Genomic DNA, 22,906 nt, shown 5'->3' on the forward strand with positions numbered 1-22,906 from the left:
ATAGTTTGTGTTGGAGCTGCTCTCCATAACAATACCCCAATTTTGTTCTTGCCACATTTCATGCTGTGCACAATGCGATGTTCAACTCCAATCTGTTCATCTATCTAGCCTTATCTGTTTGAAAGACCCCACATGAGTTATCATTTGGCTGTGGTTATTTAACCCTAATCTAAGAAAGGTCATTTGTGCTGTGGTTTTTACAAACATAGTGTCTATTAAGTGTCTCTGAGATATAGCCTACCATCTCCAACTGTACCACTACAGGAGCTGTTACTCCTTAGAATGTATATGAATATGTTACTATTTTGCATTAAACAAGCAGATTACCATACACACTATTTGCTCTCCCTTTAAAGGGGAGCTACCCAGTGGAACATTTTCTACAGATTTCGTCTCTACGTTATATTGGCATCGAACATGTCACCCTCCCTAGGAGAGGGGGTGACATCGACAATTTATTGTTAAAACGAGAGGCTGCCTGGATCTTTAATTTAAAGACCCTTGCTCCCTTCGGTCTCAACGTAGACTTTGATCTGAAGCCATTCTTGTGATTATTGTGATTTTGCTATTGTAAATGTTCGTAGGCTTATATAGCCAAATTGTATCTATGATCGTACACTATCCATTTATGTTTTTTGTATGCTATTTTTAATATGAGAAGTAACCAATGATATCAGGCCACAACTGCCCATGATTACAGACACCTGTGTGTGTCTTTTGACACTATATAAACGAGTCATCTCGCAGTGTTTGCCATTATACCCCGATGAAGACAGCTTGTCTGTCGAAACGTTGGAGGTAAATATTTTTGCATCTGAGCTCCTAGAGTGTGCGGCTCCCCTTTATTTTTTAAGTGGCCCAGGTACTCAACAGAGGGACGTAAATGACCCTCAGATCGTACTCCTCCAATCTCTGTAGTGTAGCGTTCAGGTTTCTCAGGTGCTCCATGATATCATGGCTTTAGAAGCTTCTGATAGGCTAATTGACATAATTTGAGTCAATTAGAGGTGTTCCTGTGGATGTATTTCCTGTGGATGAAAATTACAGGCCGCTCTCATCTTTTTAAGTGGGAGAACTTGCACAATTGGTGGCTGACTAAATACTTTTTTGCACCACTGTATGTAAACTTCTGACCCACTCGGAATGTGATGAAAGAAATAAAAGCTGAAATAAATAATTCTCTCTACTATTATTCTGACATTTCACATTCTTAAAATAAAGTGGTGATCCTAACTGACCTAAGACAGGGAATTTTTACTAGGATTAATAACTTTTCATGTTCATAATTGTGTACTCTCCTCAAACAATAGCATGGTATTATTTCACTGTAATAGCTACTGTAAATTGGACAGTGCAGTTAAATTAACAAGAATTTAAGCTTTATGCCAATATCAGATATGTCTATGTCCTGGATTTTTTTTAAACTTACTTACAACCTCATGCTAATCGCATTAGCCTACATTAGCTCAACCATCCCGTGGAAGGGACACCGATCCCGAAGACGTTTGAAGCCCCCCCCCCCCCCCACACACACACGCAAAGCAATACACTTCAAAGACACTCCTCGCTACGCCATACTGAGCACCACCTAACCCAAACCATTACCCTACCCCTTACCCTAAACCAGGTTTAAATCCTAACTCGTCGCACCCCTTACCTTAAACCGGGTTCATATCCAAACCCTACCCTGCCCATACACTAATACATCCCATCCTTGAGCCCATCCTTCTCTTGTTTTGTCTGATGTTGTTTTGTTTTGATTCCTGTTCTTTGGGGGTTTCATTTCTACAATTGTAAAGTAAAGACTTTGGGTTTGTGCTATATAAGTCTCATGTATTATTATTTTTATTATAATTATTATGTAAATCTGAAAGACTTGGATAAGTTTAATCAATATAGTAGTAGCCACAATTCGTCAACTATCCAGTCCTCTCAGATATAGGGATTAGAGGCTAGGTAATGTTTTGGGACAGGTCATATTTGTATTCTTGCTAGTCTCTCGTCCCTGACTCCTAAACCTGGTGCAGTTTGATCTCGTGTTCACAGCAAAGGGAGACCGGAGCAGTCTGCTTCCTTTAACTACTATAAAAAAAGCTATTTTAATTTAAATCAGAAAATCAGTATTTGCACTGATTAAATGTTTTATTTGTCTGTTCATATTTTATTCATAATTATGATGGGACAAAAACAAGATGTTTGAAGACTGGATGTACTTGGGTTGCTGCAAGTCATCTCTCTCTGTCTGAATACTGCAAGCATAGGATTTTTTAAGAAGAAAAAAGAGAATTTCTTAGCAATTAATAGTTTGTATGAAGAGAATGGCTTTACAATGTTGGAGTGGAGAAGGACTCTCCCGACAAGGTTGTTAAAAATATAAATATATTTTGAACCTTTTGTATCTATGTTTCAAACATTTATTTTAGTATTGTTTCAGATGAGAAAATGCCCTCTTTATTATATATGTAAATATTGTACTTTAATGATTTACAGGTGAAATTATCATTACACTATTTGTGAGAAAATGGAAGGTGATTTTAGCCTTCTAAATTAGAATTGTCTTTAATGTAAAGTTTCACCCAGTCATTAACCACGCGCACGTGAGCACACTCCTTTATGACAAAAGGAGAGAATGCCCTTTTTCCCCAATTGTTTATAAAAGGACTCGTAACTAAATGTACATCAGACCAGCGTGACTGACAGCGTGAGATGAAATGTACGAAATGGTTAGAAACTCTCAAACTTTCAACAGAGAAGAAGAAAATCTCTACCAGACCAGAAAATGTGGAGACCCTCAAACTCTCTCTCGAAGAAGACTGCACAGGCACCTTCAGCCTGCAGCTGTTTATGCACTGTTAGCCTAGGAAACTCAACCGAAGACAAGAGACAAATAACAATATCCTCTCACCTCTATAGGTATCTCTAGGGTATCTATTCTAAACAAACAGAGCGAAGGACAAGGACTGCTGAACACCACGTGGTACACCTCTGGAAGAGCCGTTGTAACAGATACTCCGAGACCAACCTACTACAACTACAAAGGATATGGTGATCTCTGGTGGACAACCAGAAACTTTTACTCCACAGACTGATCGGGCGATTTCACCAGAGAGCGATGACAAAGACATACAAGCGTAAATATGTACTTTGCATTTCTAAATCCGAATGAGCGGTTGTTAGGGTGCTAAATATCCACATTTACGATGAGCGTATTATTCAACTGTATGTATGATAGTTGAATTCCTTTGTCTCTCCTCCTACCGCTCTTTCGTTCCCCACCCCCTTTCATTGTGTAACCAAGCCGTCATATCGGGTTAGTCCACTAGGGATTTTTCATTGCATCATGTTAGTAACCAATGTATAATCTATCCTGTGTGTGTTTGTGTGATTATTTAGTTAATCAGTAAATAAATAATTAAGGCAATTTTTGTATCGCTGATTCATCATGGAGACTAGGGTTGGTGCAGATTTGAAGTCAACGACGTTCAGAATGAGACTGAGGTAATAATGATAAATAATGGTTGACTGGTATAACGATATATTTATATCTGTAGAGTTAATTCGGGAAACGGTAACTCACTAAAACTTTTTCCATGGTTCCCCAAGATTGCTAATGAGTTAATTGTTACATGATTAATTAAACATAGTTAATTGATTTGATAAAATAATCGTCACGACAACACCTATGTAATCCTCTCAGATTAGAGCACAGGGTTTAGATGCTAGTGGTTGATTTGGGACTGGGCTGTAGGCTAAAGTAGAAGCAGTCTAAATTCAGCCATCACTCAGAGCTTAGGTTAACCAGGGAAGACTAACACTGACATAGTTCTCTCACCTATTAATAGACACCAATACATAAAACATCTGTGTGAATTCACTTACCTATCTAGTACATAACAAATATGACTGAACCAGTGATATGGGTGTGTGTGGACTACGGCCGCTTCATGAGTTATGACAACTGGAATGATGATGACAAATGTGGTTGAACCCCTGACACTGTTGATAATCGTCAATATTTGATGGCGATATGATACACAGATCATACAGATTGATACACAAATGCTGATTCGACAGTTTAACACTAAAGTGTTGTGTTGAAATGATTGGATACCTACACAATGCAATGATTTTATTTAAAACTTTGGAAAGATGTTTGTCAGCGCTTTTGTCTACACATTGCGATGTTTCTTTGCAAATGTGAGAACATTTACTCAAATCTTTATCCATATTTACAAATCCTTTTGCATTTTTAACAAAAATATACGTGTCAAGAGGTTTGTGTATGGATTGTTACACATTTGTGACTTGTAATCTATTTCCAATAATATTGGCAGTACTCTATCTCCATATTACGCCTGAAAATTCTGCCAAGACTGGCTGTACTACAGTTTTTCTCAATTGCTTAAACAGAAAAACTGGTTCCTGTAGCACAAAAACTCATACCCTTACGTCATTACCAAAAACACACATATTTCCCAATACCGTAAAGAAATGTGTAATAGTTTGAATTAAAATACTTCAAAGGACAACAAAAATGTGTCAGTGCTCAAGTATTGGACTTTATTGACGGTTATGCAATATCAGTGCACAATACTCATCACTTGAATACAACATGATCAAAATCCATTGCTTTCTTCATACACATGGTTTGTGAGCACATTGGCTAATCTTGTTGGGATTTAAGTTCAGTTAAGCCTTTATGCGCTATACAAGGGGACGATCAAAATTAGATTGCTTTTATTCGCCAATTAAAAGAAGGTATAAAATTCACTTAAACATATCGGTACAAACTCAATATGCTAGGGAAAATATATTCCTGTACCCCCACCTTTGACAAACGTTACAGGCAAAAGGGATGCGGAGGTAAGAAGTTATCCAATTAATTTTTAAAAAGGTGACCTTCACACTAGTAAACCAGATCGAGCTTCATTGGAAGTCCAATCCAGGGGTTGTATTGTGTTAGTAGACCAGGATATTTATATCAACATTTCTGCATTGGGCTGGGCTTTCTTGTATAGGCATTTCTCTAAAAAAAGGATATTCTGTATCCCAACATGAAACACAAAGCCCATCTAAGAGGTAAAAACAAAGGCAACATTTGAAACGTTACGGCAGCACACCAATGATTAACTTACAGTTTATGATTTTATGTAACAATTGAAGAATGAGTATTGCAACCACTACAGCCTTGCGTGGGAAGAATAGAATTCCCATAAACAAAATGCAACATGCTCCTTATCAGCAACAGGGCATTCGAAGAGATCTTTGGTTTAAAACAAAGATTTCAGACAAGCTTCAGTTGACCAAGCACACAAAGACCATGGTTCTGTTGACTTACTCTCTAGATTAGACATATTTTTTTGCATACCCTAAGGCTAAAACAGGTGTCAAATAAACATTTTCTTCAAAGGGGATAACAAATCATATCAAATAGTGTTAATGCAATACTTGTCAGTCAGTTAATGTGGCAAAACTAACTACGTGGTTACAGTAGGAGCAAAATAAAGAAAGTACAGATGTGGTTTGAGACAGTCCATAGGCTACATTAAATTCATATTGCAGAAACAGGACAGGGACCCAAAACAAATCAACCGTTAAAATAAAGGTGAAAGGGAACGCATTTCTCAGTCTATAATACAGGGGGGGGCTTCAGTGCCTATACAGAGCTCGATGGTTATCTACTATGCCATGATAACATTCTTGGCTAATTATTGCAGGACATAAGCAGTCTCTGGCAGTGGTTAGTTAAAGGGGAGATTAGGGTGGTAATAGATAGATAGCTGTACTGTATGTCAAGGTATGTTTCTCTACTCTCTATGGTGCCTGACAGTTCTGGTTGGTTTCTCAGTCAGCCTCTTCTTCTGACTCCTCTTCCTCAGCTGTTTCCAGCCAGGTTAGCCACTGGTTGACCTAACAGGGGAGAGAGGTAGAGGGTTAGCAACTGGTTGACCTAACAGGGGAGAGTGTTATACAGGGTCATGTTAAATAGGGCAGAATGTTAAGCAAAAATATGTGTTGTTATTGAACAAGTCAGGTAGGAGGCTACCACTCAGTTTCCAAATGCTTTACACATACTGAGCGCAACCCTGTTGTGGTTGCAAGCACAATTGTCATGATTTACTCACAAAAGAATAAAGGACTGGGTACACATGTTTAAGTGTATAAGCTACCATTTGGTCAACTGTGACAGATTTCTCAACAAAAAATACCTGGAATAAAGCTTTTCCCTTTCCAGGGAATTCTTGGGTAATATCTTCTTTCCATGCAAGGAAGGCTTCTTCTTCAATGATCTCCATGTCGTAGAAGTGGACATAGTAGCGCAGCAGCATACCTGAAATAAACACACACAACACTAAAACAACTACACACAGTAGCAATGAAGTCGACATAGAAGAATATCCTACTCGCATGTCCAAAAACTATCAAATAGATACAAATCTTGACAACTGAAGCAAAAGTTAATAGGTTTCCACCAAATTATTAGTTTCAATGACAGCCTGGCAAGTGGCATGGGGCAGTAAACCAACCTTTGGGAAAGTGGCTGGCGTGGCAGTGCACCTGCAGGGCGTACAGGGCTGAGACCTGCAGCTGGGGCTGGTCGTGTAGGAACTTCTGCATGACGGGTTTGAAGGCCAGCAGCAGCTGCTTCTCTTGGTCCAGCTGCTCTTTGGAGGGCCCCGCCGCCTGCTCCTCTCCACCACTGCCCTCCTCCTCCTCCACACAACACAGCTCCCCTGAGATGTACTGCAAGAAACTGGGAGGAGAGGGGAAGTGTGGGTAGCAACAGTAAGAGCATTGTAAAATAGATATACTAATGAATGCTCCCAAAAGTGTATTTTACACATTCCATTAGTTTGTGTCTCCACCCACCCCGGTGTGCATGAAATATTGTGCAAAAATAGACTGAAAGGGTGATTCTATATTGTGACAAGTACAGTCTAGACTGTCATATTGGTCTCAAGCCTTGAATGAATACCTTTATACAACCATAAGCAGTCTAAATAAGATTTCAAAAGTAATCTCCGGGCCTCCTGAGTGGCACAACGGTCTAAGGCACCGCATCGCTACAGATCTAGGTCCGAACCCGGGCTGTGAAGCAGCCGACCGAGACCGGGAGACCCATGAGGCGGTGCACAATTGGCCCAGCATCGTCTGGGTTAGGGGAGGGTTTGGCCAGCAGTAATGTTCTTGTCCCATCGCGCTCTGGCGGCCGGGCGCATGCACGCTGACTTCGGCTCGCCAGCTGTACAGTGTTTCCTCCGACACATTGGTACGGCTGGCTTACAGTTTAAGCAAGCAGAGTGTCAAGAAGCATTGCTCTCGACCGTCGCCTCTCCCGAATCCGTACGGGAGTTGCAGCAATGGGACAAGACTAACTACCAACGGGATATCACGAAATTGGAGAAAAAGGAGTGACATTTTTTTTTACAAAAAGTGGTCTCCATCCTGGAGGTTCAGTACCTACCTGGTCATGAGGATGTTGACAAAACCCTTATCGGTGTGGAGCTTGGGGGAGATGTTGTCTTTGATCCACTTGTAGATAGCCTGCGGTGAGGGGTCTGCCTTGATCTGCAGCAGCAGGTCCTTCTCAAGCTTCAACAGGGGGAACAGGAAGCTCAGGCCCTTACCCTCCAGGATCTCCAACATGCGGTCCTTGTTCTGGTCAATCTCTGGAGGACCAGAACGGACAGACAGGTCAGATTAGCCATAGCATCACTGACATGGAAGATGAATGTGCTGCAGTCTCTGCTGATACTGTTCAGATATTGTAATCATTAGTCTCTTTCGTTGGTCATCCGTGATATCAAGTGCCTTTAGTCTAATGATTATGAGATGTCATCACATGACAAATTTAACATCACAGTGAAATCCTTCCATTTCAGTCACTAAAGCGCCTTTAGAGGGAGTCTGGAGAGAGAGGGTTGTCAACCTACCAGGTAGCATCTTCTGCATGTTGACCTTGCTCTGTTGGAAGAGGTCAGTGAGCCACTCCTTGTCCGTGAGCTTGGCAGTCTGCTGCAGACAGAGCAGGAAGAGGGGGAAGTGGGTTCCATTCTCCAGAGGGTGGGCCAGCTCAGACACGCTCACCAGCTCAGATATGAGGGCCAGGGCTGCAAACTGGGCCAGGTAGGACTTCACAAGCGGCACGTCTACCTCGATCTTAGGGCACTGGTCAAGCACGTTGAGGAAAGCCTTGGAAGCGAGGATGGAGGGAGAGAGACAAATAAAGTTAGGACAAAGACATTAGTGAGATGAAAACAAAGCTTTACCAAGCGCATCAAAAGTATTTGACATGAATGTCAAAAACATTGCGTGGAAGAAACACATACCTGCATGAAGTTATCCCCTGTAACGAGGCCTTCTGTGCGTAGCGTGTGTATGAGGGTGCTGGCATGCTCCTTATCCTCATCTGACCGGTCCAGCGACACCACAATGATCTTACTCAGCATCTCCGGCAGGAAGTGCTTGGGAGCCTTCATCTCTCTGACACCGTTCACAGCATCATCAATGTTTTTGCTGTTCAGGTATTCCGTTACAACAGTCTCCTAAAGGGGGGAGAGTGAAAAGTGAGCCTTGTTTAGTGTTGCATGGTGTATCGGTGCCAATAATATATATTTTGATAACAAAGAGTAGTGATACCAGAATTCAGTCACATCGGTACTAAATGGTTGCCTACCGTCATTTTCAGCAGCTCCTCCCTAGCCGGCGGTGGTTTCTTGCTGGTCTTATGAGGTTTCTCATGAATGGGAGGAGGGTTGCTTTTGAGGCCGAGCTGTGGAGACTGGGGGAGAAGGGGGAAGACTAGGTGAACTACACTGGAACAACAAACATGGCAAGCCCTCAAAAGCCCAGTTGGAATCAGAGTTGGGGTCAATTCCATTTTAAGAAGTTAACTGACATTCAAATTTTCTTCATTGAACAGCAATGGGAATAATTTTAATGTCAGTTTTCTTCCAGAATTGAAATGGAATCAACCCCAACCCTGGTTGGGGGGTTAAAAAGGTGAAGTGGGGTGTGCTCTGCTGATCCCTTACCTGTCCCAATGGAGGGGTGTTGGTGCGGGGGGGCTGGGCACTGGGGGGGATCATGGTGGGGATTTGGGGCTGCAGCTTGGGAACCTGGTTCTTATTCAGGAGGAACGACTGAGCTGGTCTCAGGCTGATCTACAACACAGGGGGGGGGGGGGGGGGGGGGGGGGACAGTAGCAGAATGGTTAGCATGGTGTCTTGGAAAGAAAGATATTCTGAGATCAGCAGAATATCATGCCCTCATATCTCATAATCAGTCAACAGACCAGATACCAGTTGTAGAGAGAAGAGGTGTAGCATAGGAGAGCAGGAAGTAGGAGATAAGACTGGCAGTAGGTTTTTTCCCCTCAGAATTTTTATCGTCACAGGGCATGATCATACAGGGATGCAAACTGGTGAGGGCCCAAAAAAAGGTGACAAAAAGAATTGTTAGAATGGAAACACGTGAACATTTTAATAACGATGTGATACCATGTCAAGTATCACGATACCGAGAAGTATCGTCACACCACAGGATTTGCCCCGGCCACCCCTCCCCAGGATGCCTGTTCCCCTTTTCTATACGTTCTGCACATGTGCTGCACAAAAACAGTGTCCCTGATATTCACACCTCTACTCAATACAAGACATTAAATGTAACTTCATACTTTTTACTGTATAATAGAAAAGGCAAGACTTGACAAACTTTTTTTTTTACCACTTGTCCTTTGGACAAGTAGGACAGATTTTTTTAGTTGTCCAAAAGATCAAGTGACTTGTAACACCATTTTAACGTCATTGTATGATGCAAGGAACCACTTTACAAAATTAAATGCATTACTATATTTTTTACCATAGAGAATCAGACAAAAATGTAGCATATAAAATAGTGCAACATTACAATTACAACCAAATACTTTTTATGGCTTAATACAATGAATTCCCTCCAGGGCTTGAAATTAAGGGCGTCCGGTCGTCCGTGACCATAAAAAACAAATATGTCCACGGTTCAATCCAGAATCTGTAACAGTTCTGGGACCACTACACATAAAAACATTTTAAAAAGCAAATGAGGCTGATGCAACAAATCAAACCCTTTAGCTTAAACCGTTTATAAATGTATATTTCTAAATAGTATAAACTCAACAATGCGCGTAGGCTGTGTGAGAATATCCCAAATTGCAATTAGCAGGAAAACACTTCTCAAAAGTGCACAGCACGCCGAGCGGTTATGTGACAGATGAAAATATTTGCTAGAAATAAAGTGGAGATCTAAAGATGCGTCAACTAGCATGGGTTACTACTGCAATATGACTAAGATTATGCCTTTGGCTGCTGGACAAGAAAAGGAACATTGATTCGAAAACCAGTAGAACATGAGAAATTCTGGTTTCAATGGCATATTAAGTGTTAATAAAATAATTCCCTCAACATTTCTATGGTTGTATTTTGGCTAGGCTACTTTGAAGGTAAGACATGCTTCATAAAATGAATGGTTAAAGTGAAGGTTGCACAATATAATTTCCACAAATCTGACAACGTAGACTGATTATTTTCCATATAAAACTGTCTTTGTGGAAAAGTGTAAACTACTAAACACATTGCAGCTTTGATGTCAAGAAAGGAACAGCATGCTGGTGGTTTCGGTGCGTTCTTATTATACCTCAGTGATGAAGGCGAATCAGGTAAGTAGGTACTAAAGTGTCCAAAGAGTTGTAATGCCATGTTGCTAGCAGATAAAAAAGAAAAAAAGATAGCAGGCTAATAAGTGTACCAGGATATGCAAAACAAACTGTCTAGGGGTAAGCCAGGGGTAAGCCAGCAGGGGTGTAAAATGGGCTATACTAGATTTTTAGCTGATACAGGATATGGTCTGATGATAAGTTGTCTTTATTCAGTGACAAAATATATTTTTCAACAATGAGGACTTTGTATGACTTGGATCTTCACCATCTTTTGTGGACAGTGGCTTCACTCCTGCTGTGCATTCACTCGTTCTTCTCGATGTCGCTTTTCCGACATGACTTTACTCAAATTTGGATTTAAAAAATGTTTTGCCCAAAATACTAATGTAAAGAGATATGTCAAATCGGGACTTTTAGTTGGAAGGATGAAACCAATCAGAATGTTTGGGGGAAAAGATAGTTGGTGGTTTGGGCTAGAAACTTGAGCTTTTCAGTAATGTAAAGGTGCAAGCATGACTGTCACTGTGCTCCGTTTTTCCTCTATGGCAGTGGCACTCAGCCAAGTCAGACTGGCTTGCCTGTTCTTACCGGCGAAATGAAAAAATACGTATGCGCTGAGTGCCGCTCCAATAATTAAACAAATGTAAGAAACCACATCACGGTCTGCAAACCCCAGCTCACCATCACGGCTAAATAACATTTTAAAACTGATGGGAGATGCACAGAAAGAACAAACAGAGAGAAGCAGCAGAGTATGCTAATGGCTGGTTAGAGGATGTGGCTGGCCGCTCACAGTTGTCAGACATGATATTGGATGAAGCACTCATTCTGATGTGACATATCTGACATCACGCTCTGAACTCTGATATTCTGTGTGTAGGGATGCATTCTGTGCTCAGTCATCAATTTTAATATGAGAAACATACAAGACTATATAACGACCATACAAGAAGATCCTCTCGCTTCTCTTTTATAGCCCAATGGGTGATACACTGCAGACTTAGTCAGTTATTTTTCGGTGTTTAAAACAACTAATTGACAGAGGTCGGTTCAATTATTTGAATTCCATTTCGTTCAGTTTTTTGTTTGTTTTGTGAGCTCAATGCAAGGTGCACTGCAGTATCTCTATAGATAAATCAGATCATGCCCGAACTGTCGAATGTAGTACTTCATCGGATGGGGCCACAGTGTCTCCTGACCCCTCCTGTCTCAGCCTCCAGTATTTATGCTGCAGTAGTTTATGTGTCGGGGGGCTAGAGTCAGTCTGTTATATCTGGAGTATTTCTCCTGTCTTATCCGGTGTCCTGTGTGAATTTAAGTATGCTCTCTCTAATTCTTTCTTTCTTTCTCTCGGAGGACCTGAGCCCTAGGACCATTCCTCAGGACTACCTGGCATGATGACTCCTTGCTGTCCCCAGTCCACCTGGCCATGCTGCTGCTCCAGTTTCAACTGTTCTGCCTGCGGCTATGGAACCCTGACCTGTTCACCGGACATGCTACCTGTCCCAGACCTGCTGTTTTCAACTCTCTAGAGACAGCAGGAGCGGTAGAGATACTCTCAATGATCGGCTATGAAAAGCCAACTGACATTTACTCCTGAGGTGCTGACTTGTTGCACCCTCGGCAACTACTGTGATTATTATTATTTGACCATGCTGGTCATTTATGAACATTTGAACATCTTGGCCATGTTCTGTTATAATCTCCACCCGGCACAGCCAGAAGAGGACTGGCAACCCCTCATAGCCTGGTTTCTTCCTAGGTTTTGGCCTTTCTAGGGAGTTTTTCCTAGCCACCGTGCTTCTACACCTGCATTGCTTGCTGTTTGGGGTTTTAGGCTGGGTTTCTGTACAGCACTTTGAGATATCAGCTGATGTAAGAAGGGCTATATAAATACATTTGATTTGTCCGGTCTGTGTTTCTTTTACGCCTGCTATGTAAGAGAAGAACGCGCAATCAAAAGGGGATAAATATAAAGCAGTTGCTTCGTGAGGTATTGGTATTCAGCATTCATAAAAGTATTCTTTTTTTTTTTACTTTGAAGACCTACTAAAATTGTGATTTTGTCAGACAACATAGGTAGCAGCTCTATAGAGATTATACACAATGACCGAAATATTTTATTACATTAATGTGAATAACTAATGGTTAGTAAGTGATAAACAGCCATGGGCAGTCACTACCATCATGGGACTTGTATTAATTGTTTTATTCTGTGTTACAGCATTCATCTCATTCAATGCAGTTAATGTTTTTTTATTTTTTATTATTGAAACCCGAAATTGTGATTATTTTTTGTTCAGTCAAACAAATCTCAAAAAGCACTAATCGCTCAGCACTAGTGTCCAGACTGGTGGGGAGTGGGTTAATGTACCTCTTCTAGGTTCAGTTGTCCCTTCTTGCTAAAACGTGGAGGCATGTCCTTGTTGGACTGGACCTGCTGTTGCTGGCTCTGGTGGTTCTGGTTCTGGAAATGCTGATTCTGAACCTTTAAAACAGACCAGACAAGAAACATAAATTGGTGGCGCTGGCGGGAAGAGACACGTTTCCTTTCCACAAGCAGGAAGAAAGGACAGCTCATCTCTGTTGCGCACACATGCTGCAAGTTTACTAAATCATTAATGGCCAAAATGCTCTCGTTATTAAAAATGTAAAATTGCATTGAATCAAATCAAATCCAGTTATTTACCTGGTTGGACTTGATAAAAGATTTGTTGGCTCCAATTTCAAACGGAGACGGTGGTTGGGGGGCAGTGTTGTGGCCGTTATGTCCGTTGACGTTGAAGAGCGGGTTGGAGCGATGACGTCCCAGAGTGGGAGAGAACCTGTCCTGAATGACCCCCGGGCCCGTCCCTATCCCACCACCTGAGGAGACAGGTTAGAGAGGAGTGAAAATTTACATCTGGCTGTCACATTTTCTAAGTCACAGAGCGTGTTTGAAGTAGACTGTATTAGTCAGACTGGGTAGAAACACTGGCCACCAAAATCATGTTACTTCCCAAATAACTACTCATTTTGTGATAAATGAACCCCTCAAACATGCTGGCAGACAAGTGGTTAATGGACAAGACCTAGACAGGCAGATGGACAAACCTACGCCCATGCCTACCTGGCATTTGTCCAAACATGTCAGCCAATCCCCCGAGAGTCTCCATTTTCATCCGGTTTGGCATAAAAGGGCCTTCCAGGAAGAAGTCCATCCTCATTCCCTGAGCCATGGTCGCTGGGATGAAAACACCCAAATCCTGGGGAGACAAAAACACACTCCAGTGAATAGTGCTCAAATGGGCCCTAAAAATACATCCTATTTGTTGGTTCTTGATGTTGTAGTTATATAGCCATGTGCATTCTCTGCCACTCATCACTCTTAGATACACTGAGCAACTCCTGAATAATCACATGCTTCCATTAGTAGATGTGTGAAGGCATTTTCTCTGTTGTGTAATAAGTGAGAGTTGCTTTGGAGAAGAAAAAAAAAGAGAGACCTGGAGGGGTTGTCAGGAAGCTCCAGTTATAAACAAGCATAGGGTTGCTGTACCAATAAGCTTGGCCTAAGAAGCCACAGGTAGGGCATCACAGGTTCAAAGATGCTACTTTGACTTAGATGGTGATATACACAGGCTCGTTCTCAATTGGTCTTTCCTCAATTCCTCATGTCCTCTTTCCTCGCCTCCTTCTCAACTGTATTGGATGAGAAGGTCCAAGGTCTCTCCTCCTTTTGAGGATGCGGCAAAGAGAAAGGATGAGATAAACAGGCCATAATTCCAGTTCTCTCCACTGACTCACTTTCACTGCCTCCTGACGGATCTGGTTGATGGTCTTTGGTCCGTTGTCGATGAAAGCTTTGCGGGGGACCCAGTTGTTGTCTCGCAGCTCTACCGTGTCCTGCAGCAGGAAGCGGATCCTGGCGGGCAATTCCTTGTTGTTCATTAAGGATAACATACGGCCAAAGTACTGGTCCATTAAAGACTGTAGGGCAGAGATGGACAGTGGTGTTAGGAGATGGACACATTCTCAAACAGCCGGCGTATTTGGCCAAAGTACTGATACATTTCAAACTGGGGGAGAGATGAAAAGTGGTATCTTGACGGAGAAAGAAATACAGGCCGTAGGGATGACAGCAGACAGACTGCTAGGAACAAGAGAATGTACCTTAGCTTTTTCATGGTCGAGTCTAGGCCCCACTGTTCTCATTATCTGACAGAGGCACTCCAGATCCTCCCCCATATCCTTGAGTTGGACTCTCTTCTTCTTTTCCAAAAGCTAGGGAGAGGGGGATGATGGCGTTATACAAGTGGCATATTAGGGACCTGTGCCAGTAGAAAAGTGAAAACTATGAAGATTGCAAAGCAGAACTCAACTAGACAAAGTTGTATCTTAAGTTGCAAACAACGATAAAAAGTTATACAAAACTAAATCCAAAAGAACTACACTGAAATGGTTGAACATACTGTTTTGATGCACTTATGAAGGATAGATTCATGGATGAGGTCGAGTTTGCCAAGTTCCGAGATGAATTTAATGTTGCCAAGCATCTTGATCTTGGCAATGGCACGCTGCTCCTCCTCCTCAGAAGTAAGAGGGTTGTCATGTTTGTCATAGACTGGTAGAAGGAGAACATCAAGTTAGTACAAGTACAATAGGGAGTCAAGGAGCGGACTTGTGGTGGGCCTTGTCCCAAAAGAGCTGTGTAGGGGAGTAGTAGTACTCACTTTCAACATTTCTGCTGCGGTTTTCAAATTCATCTTGAAGCTTAGAAATTAGAAGTCTCCTGAAGGTCTGCAAAATCAGGAAAACATTTGAGATTGAACATCAGAACCAGTGACATTCTATACAGGCACTTGGGACATAAAGAGAAGACCAGAGTTGGTTCTACACTATCGTACAGCACATACAGATTACCATACAACCAGATTAAAAGACATAACCGTGCAGAAAATGAAAACTATCTAAACTTGATGCTTACAGTGCTCTGCTTTTGGGATGTTTGGATCTCGGGCGAAGGGCCATCAAAGTTTGGTGCGTCCTCTGCCAAACGCAGACATAGCTGCGCATAGAGTGAGCTATACTTCGGCTCTTCTAGGGCTTTGTCTACGATCTAGATGGGAGGGAGGAGAGAGGAAAATATATATATTTTTTAATCCATTAAAGCATCAGTTATACATGGAGGATGCCAGGAAATTATAGATTACATTTGCAAAGAGCAGACACGGTTAACAGGGGAAAAAATAAGAGGATTACTTACCAGCAAGATGATCGCTTTAAGGACGAGTTTTGTATCTACGCCCACATTCAGGAGCTCAAGGCATAGCTTGTCAAACTTCTCAGGCGTGAGCTTGTTGAGTATGCTAAAGAGGAAAAGGAAGTGCGGGGAGAGAGGACAGAGAACAGGGAAATGTCAAGTCAGGGGTACATGCATAATCAAGAGGGGTTGGGAAATCAACAAGCTTTGCTTGTTAGCCATATAAAGTTACAGTGGTCTGCTCTTGTAAACATCTGACAGAGGAGCATGTGCTCATGCAGGCGGCAAGGGCACAGAGCATAAAACCAAACACATTGAGAACATTTGAGGAAATAAAGCTTAAACCAATTTATGGCCAAATTGTGTTTCTTGACACTTACCCTCTCACTTTCCTGAAGATTGCATCGTGTCGCTCTTTTTCGTTGCTGGAGTTGGCATCTCGTCTAGTGCTTCGTGAAGGAACCCATTTCGGAGCGCTGTGCCCGGGGGTTTTCCCCAGGAACTCGCTGGAGTAACAGAAAGGAGACTTTGTTTAGCTACGGCACTAAGTGATCATACACCACCAGTACTACATACAGGTGACAGCAAATCACATCTGCAATGCTGGAGAACAAATACACTGAAGATGACGTTTATCATTCTAGAGCATCAATTCCACTCAAATACAGTTCACATACAAAAAATGCCTTTTAGCTGAAACAGGGCAGATGGCTCCGGTTCACAGTATTTATTATTTGTGGATCCCTTAGGACGATTTCTGGGAATCATGCCTGTGTGGAAGGCCTACCTGTTGCCGACAGTCTTGGGATAGTGCTGAGGTGCACCCCTACCAACACCTCCCCCCGAAGAAGCACTGTTAGGGTAAACGGAGAACAACTTTGAATATGCAAGAGCATTGCATAGGAATTGTACATGTTTAACTAATTGAAAGAGTTGATCACAGTTTTACACTCCCCTCCATAGGTCATTCATGTCCTGTAAGTGAGAGCTAAAAAGTGTTGATTGATTTAAGCAACATATGGTTGGTTCCACAAGATTAGTCAACACATTGTTACCCAGAGCCTTATAATTTGCATACAAGGCTCTGTTGGCATCTATTCATCTAGGACTATAGCCTACTTCAAGCTAAAGTTACTGTCAAGACAAATCTGGATATACACTGAACAAAAATAAACAAGATTTACAGTTCATATAAGGACATCAGTTAATTGAAATAAATTAGGCACTAATCTATGGATTTCACATGATTGTGAATATAATAGATATGCATCTGTGGTCACAGATATATATATAAAAAAAAAGTTAAGGGCGTGGATCAGAAAACCTGTCAGTATCTAGTGACTACCATTTGCCTCATGCAGCGCGACATCTACTTCGCAGAGTTGATCAGGCTGTTGATTGTGGCCCGTGGAATGTTGTCCCACTCCTCTTCAATGGCTGTGCGAAGATGCTGGATATTGGCGGGAACTGTCGTCCACGTTGATCCAGAGCATCCCAAACATGCTCAATGAGTGACATGTCTAGTGAGTATGCAGGCCATGGTAGAACTGGGACATTTTCAGCTTCCAGGAATTGTGTCCAGATTCTTGTGACATTGGGGCTGTGCATTATCATGCTGAAAAAAGTGGCGATGGTGGCAAATGTGCCTCAGGATCCCGTCACGGTATCTCTGTGCATTCAAATTGCCATCAATAAAATGCAATGGGTTCCTTGTCCGTAGCTTATGCCTGCCCATACCATAACCCCACCATGGGGCACTCTGTTCACAACGTTGACATCATCAAAACGTTGGCCCACACGGCACCATGTCTGCCCGGAACAGTTGAAACCGGGATTCATCCATGGAGACCACACTTCCCCAGCGTGCCAGTGGCCATTGAAGGTTAGCTTTTGCCTACTGAAGTTGGTTACGATGCTGAACTGCAGTCAGGTAAAATCCTGGTGAGGACAACGAGCACACAGATGAGCTTCCCTGATACGGTTTCTGAAATTCTTTGGTTGTGCAAACCCACAGTATCAGCTGTCCTGGTGGCTGGTCTCAGATGATCCCGCAGGTGAAGAAGCCGGATGTGGAGGTCCTGGGCTGGCGTGGTTACACGTGGCCTGCGGTTGTGCGGACAGTTTTAAAACGTTGGAGGCAGCTTATGCTAGAGATATTAACATTCAAGTCTCTGGCAACAGCTTTGGTGGACATTCCTGCAATCAACATGCCAATTGCACACTCCCTCAAAACATGAGGCATCTGTGGCATTGTGTTTGACAAAACGGCACATTGACTGGCCTTTTGTCCCCAGTACAAGGCGCACTTGTGTAATGATCATGCTCTTTAATCCGCTTCTTGATATGACACACCTATCAGGTGGATGGATTATCTTGGCAGTGCACAACATTTGAGAGAAATACGCTTTGAGCGTATGGACAATTTCGGGGATCTTTTATTTCAGCTCATGAAACCAACACCTTATATGTTGCATTTATATTTTTGTTCAGTATAAAAAAGGCCTATCAGCCATAAAGACATGACAAATCACAATGGACTGACATCGGACCGTGTTACCATCACCATAGTGATATCGCCACTGTGGACCAGAACAATGGCAGTTATTCACATTCAACATCTGGAGCATAAAGAGTAACCCACTTTTCCTTGTTTTTGCTTTGCTGAAGCCATTCGTGTTGCATAATATCCACGGTCTTAATCTTCATGGAAAGCAAGTACATACGTTATTACTAATTATTAAATTAGGCAGATCATATTCTTTGGATGTCAATCTACTCCTGGGTGGGTAAGGAAGTGAGTCCAAATAAATGTTCCCATGTCATAACAATTCATTGCAATATTGACTGTGAAACAACGGTGGAAATTGGGAGAAATTAAGTCTTGCCATCCCTGGTTTCACCGTTATCCAAAAAAGTCAGGCTCTGGTGCAGAATTAGAAATCAGTACACCCGAAATGGTAGTGGCAGGTGAAAAAGTGACCGCTGAAATCTTTATTGATAAACATTGCTGATTACCATCTCCAAAATATAGAGGAAGAAAAACATTGCACATTCAGAGTAGGAGTAGGCCTACTCATTGCAGCAGTACATTTACCAAACCTAATACTGTAGCTAAAACCCCTTACTAAATCAATGGTGCCTGGTACATTGTTGGTGCTCAGGACATTAAAGTGGCACCCACCCACATACCATTGCACCATTCTTAACAAAGGGCCCATTGAACACAAATATTCTCCATATTTGGCCAAATCACAGTTGATTCTATTTTATGTTATACAGTGTCAGCTTTAGCAATTTTTTGAGCCACGGCTTTCAACGTGAATGTGGTTTGACTGCATCCTGACCTGACCCTAAAGCCTCTGGATAACATCAATGTCAAGTGACATGTCCTAGTTTCGTAGATACACTATATACACACACAGAAGTACATGGACACCCCGTCAAATTAGTGGATTTGGCTATTGTTGCGGACAGGTGTATAAAAATCGAGCACACTGCAAAAGATGGCGCCGAAGAACATGGCTGACGTTTTACATTCTCCCAACCAATTGTGCTATTTTGTAAAGTTTTTTTTGCATAACTTATTTTGTACATAATGTTGCTGCTACTGTCACTCATGACCAAAAATAACTTCTGGACGAGAAGGATATACTGCTTTCACTGGAAAAGGCCCAGAACAGAACCCGTAATTTGCTTGAAGAAAAGACGCAGGAAAAGAGGCCGCAGATGGGGCTGCCTTTGAGTAAACTCCCACTACCATTCGTTCTTCTTGCTAACGTTCACTTATTGAAAAATAGAAATTGATGATCTACGATTAAGATCATCCTAACACCGGGATATTAAAAACTGTAACATCTTATGTTTCACCGAGACATTACGGATAATATAGAGTAGGCGCGATTTTCCATGCACCGGTAGAACAGAGAAGCTATGTCTGGTAAGACGAGGGGTGGGGGTGTGCGTCTATTTGTAAATAACAGCTGGCGCGCGATGTCTAATATTAAAGAAGTCTCGAGATATTGCTCGCCTGAGGTAGAGTACCTTATGATAAGCTGTATACCACACTATCTACCAAGAGAGTTCTCATCTATATTATTCGTAGCCGTCTATTTACCACAACAGAACGAAGCTGGCACTAAGACCGCTCTCAACCAACTCTGTAAGGCCATATGCAAAGAAGAAAATGCTCACCCAGTGGCCGGGGACTGTAATGCAGGCAAACTTAAATCAGTTTTAACACATTTTTACTAGCATGTCACATGTGCAACCAGAGAAGAAAAAAAAATCCTACACCACCTTTACTCCACACACAGAGATGCATACAAAGCTCTCCCCCGCCCTCCATTTGGCAAATCTAACCACAATTATATCCTCCCGATTCCTGCTTACAAGCAAAAACTAAAATCAGGAAGTACCAGTGACTCGCTCAATATGGAAGTGGTCAGATGACAGATGCTACACTAAAGGACTGCTTTGCTAGCACAGACTGGAATATGTTCCGGGATTCATCCAATGGCATTGAGGAGTATACCACCTCAGTCATCGGCTTCATCAATAAGTGCATCGACGACGTCGTCCCCACAGTGACCGTACATACATATCCCAACCAGAAGCCATGCATTACAGGCAACATCCGCATCGAGCTAAAGGCTAGAGCGGGAGACTAATCCGGATGCTTATAAGAAATACCACTATGCCCTCAGACAAACCATCAAACAAGCAAAGTGTCAATACAGGATTAGGATTGAATCCTACTACACCGGCTATGACGCTCATCGGATGTGGCAGGGCTTGAAAACTATTACGGATTAAAAAGGGAAACCCAGACGCGAGCTGCCCAGTGACACAAGCCTACCAGACGAGCTAAATGCCTTTTATGCTCACTTCAAGACAAGCCACACTGAAGCATGCACAAGAACACCAGCTGTTCTGGATGACTGTGTGATAACGATCTCGGTAGCCAATTTGAACAAAACCTTTAAAACAGGTCAACATTCACAAAGCCGCTGGGCCAGATGGATTACCAGGACGTGTACTCAAAGCATGCGCGGACCAACTGGCAAGTGTCTTCACTGACAATTTAAACCTCTCCCTGACTGAGTCTGTAATATCTACATATTTCAAGCAGACCACCATAGTCCCTGTGCCTAAGGAAGCGAAGGTAACCTGCCTAAATGATTACCGCCCCGTAGCACTCACATTGGTAGCCATGAAGTGCTTTGAAAGGCTGGTCATGGCTCACATCAACAGCATTCTCCCGGACACCCTAGACCCACTCCAATTCGCATACATCCCCAACAGATCCACAGATGACCCAATCTCAATCCACACTGCCCTTTCCCACCTGGACAAGAGGAACACCTATGTGAGAATGCTGTTCATTGACTACAGCTCAGCGTTCAACACCATAGCACCCACGAAGCTCATCACTAAGCTAAGCACTCTGGGACAAAACACCTCCCTCTGCAATTGGATCCTGGACTTCCTGTCGGGCCGCCCCAGGTGGTAAGAGTAGGCAACAACATGTCTGCCACGCTGATCCTTAACACTGGAGCCCCTCAGGGGTGTGTACTTAGTCCCCTCCTGTACTCCCTGTTCACCAATGACTGTGTGGCCAAACACGACTCCAACACCATCATTAAGTTTGCTGACAACGACGAGACGGCCTATAGGGAGGAGGTCAGAGAACTGGCAGTGTGGTGCCAGGGCAACAACCTCTCCCTCAATGTGAGCAAGACAAAGGTGCTGATCGTGGACTACTGGAAAAGGCGGGCCGAACAGGCCCCCATTGACATCGACGGGGCTGTAGTGGAGCGGGTCGAAAGTTTCAAGTTCCTTGGTGTTCACATCACCAATTAACTATCATGGTCAAAACATACCAAGACGGCCATGAAGAGGGGACGACAAAACCTTTTCCCCCTCAGGAGACTGAAAATATTTGGCATTTTCCACAGATCCTCAAAAGGTTCTACAGCTGCACCATCGAGAGCATCCTGACCGGTTGCATCGTCGCCTGGTATGGCAACTGACAGCATCTGCCCGCAAGGCACTACAGAGGGTAGTGCGTACAGCCCAGTACATCACTGGGGCCAAGCTTCCTGCCATCAAGGACCTATTTAATAGGCGGTGTCAGAGGAAGGCCCTAAACATTTTCAGCTGTTTTCTCACGGTACCGGAGTGCCAAAGCTAGGACCAAAAGGCTCCTCAACAGCATCTACCCCCAAGCCATAAGACTGCTGAACAATTAATAAAATCGCGACAGGACTATTTACATTGACTATTTACATATTATCTATGCATAGTCACTTCACCCCTACCTACATGCACAAATTACCTCAACTAACCTGTACCCCCGCACACTGACTCGGTACCGGTACCCCCTGTATATAGCCCTGTTATTGTGTTACTTTTTATTGTTATTTTTTACTTAAGAAAAGATTTGCCAAATAGACTAAACGCTTCTTGAACTGCACTATTGGTTAAGGGCTTCTAAGTAAGCATTTCACGGCAAGGCCTACACTTGTTGTATTCGGCACATGTGACGAATAAAGTTTGATTTGCAATCTCCATAGATAAACATTGGCAGTATAATGACCTTACTGAAGAGCTCAACGGCTTAATGTGGCACCGTCACAGGAAGCCACCTTTCCAACAAGTCTGTTCGTCCAATTTCTGCCCTGCTAGAGCTGCCCCGGTCAACTCTAATACCCTGACTACAATGATCGCATCGCGTGCGTGAGCATTGCAAAATAAATGTAGGAATCTATGCTATTCAATTATTGCACCCACACTGCTCGCGAGCGTCTGCGTTGCCAAGGGCTAAAATAGAAGTCATTCCTATTTCTGACGCAGATCGCGCTGCAAGTCCTGCCTCTCCCATCTCCTCATTGGCTTACAGAAGCAGGTACCCACGTGCCATCTCCTCATTGGTTATACCCACGTGGGTGATTGAAAGACGAACTGTGTTGCCG

General features: G+C 42.8%; 1 protein-coding gene across 1 annotated transcript in view; it reads right to left on the reverse strand.

The window, feature by feature from the left end:
* Positions 1–4,537: 4,537 nt before the first annotated feature.
* The window catches only part of LOC120053305 (eukaryotic translation initiation factor 4 gamma 2-like), a 100,871-nt gene continuing 82,502 nt past the window's right edge, over positions 4,538–22,906 (reverse strand). The window contains exons 3-21 of the mRNA XM_039000437.1: positions 16,723–16,788; positions 16,316–16,441; positions 15,939–16,041; positions 15,660–15,791; positions 15,406–15,472; positions 15,145–15,296; positions 14,846–14,956; positions 14,480–14,662; positions 13,803–13,938; positions 13,383–13,558; positions 13,068–13,181; positions 9,036–9,164; positions 8,678–8,782; positions 8,331–8,546; positions 7,935–8,193; positions 7,466–7,670; positions 6,528–6,754; positions 6,210–6,331; positions 4,538–5,910 (exon numbers count right to left, since the gene is read on the reverse strand). Coding sequence (XP_038856365.1) covers positions 5,845–5,910; positions 6,210–6,331; positions 6,528–6,754; positions 7,466–7,670; positions 7,935–8,193; positions 8,331–8,546; positions 8,678–8,782; positions 9,036–9,164; positions 13,068–13,181; positions 13,383–13,558; positions 13,803–13,938; positions 14,480–14,662; positions 14,846–14,956; positions 15,145–15,296; positions 15,406–15,472; positions 15,660–15,791; positions 15,939–16,041; positions 16,316–16,441; positions 16,723–16,788 — 2,695 coding nt within the window. The 3' untranslated portion in view covers positions 4,538–5,844. The remainder of the gene's footprint in view (positions 5,911–6,209; positions 6,332–6,527; positions 6,755–7,465; positions 7,671–7,934; positions 8,194–8,330; positions 8,547–8,677; positions 8,783–9,035; positions 9,165–13,067; positions 13,182–13,382; positions 13,559–13,802; positions 13,939–14,479; positions 14,663–14,845; positions 14,957–15,144; positions 15,297–15,405; positions 15,473–15,659; positions 15,792–15,938; positions 16,042–16,315; positions 16,442–16,722; positions 16,789–22,906) is intronic.

This window comes from Salvelinus namaycush, chromosome 9 (genome assembly GCF_016432855.1).
Source record: "Salvelinus namaycush isolate Seneca chromosome 9, SaNama_1.0, whole genome shotgun sequence".
Taxonomy (NCBI): Eukaryota; Metazoa; Chordata; class Actinopteri; order Salmoniformes; family Salmonidae; genus Salvelinus; species Salvelinus namaycush.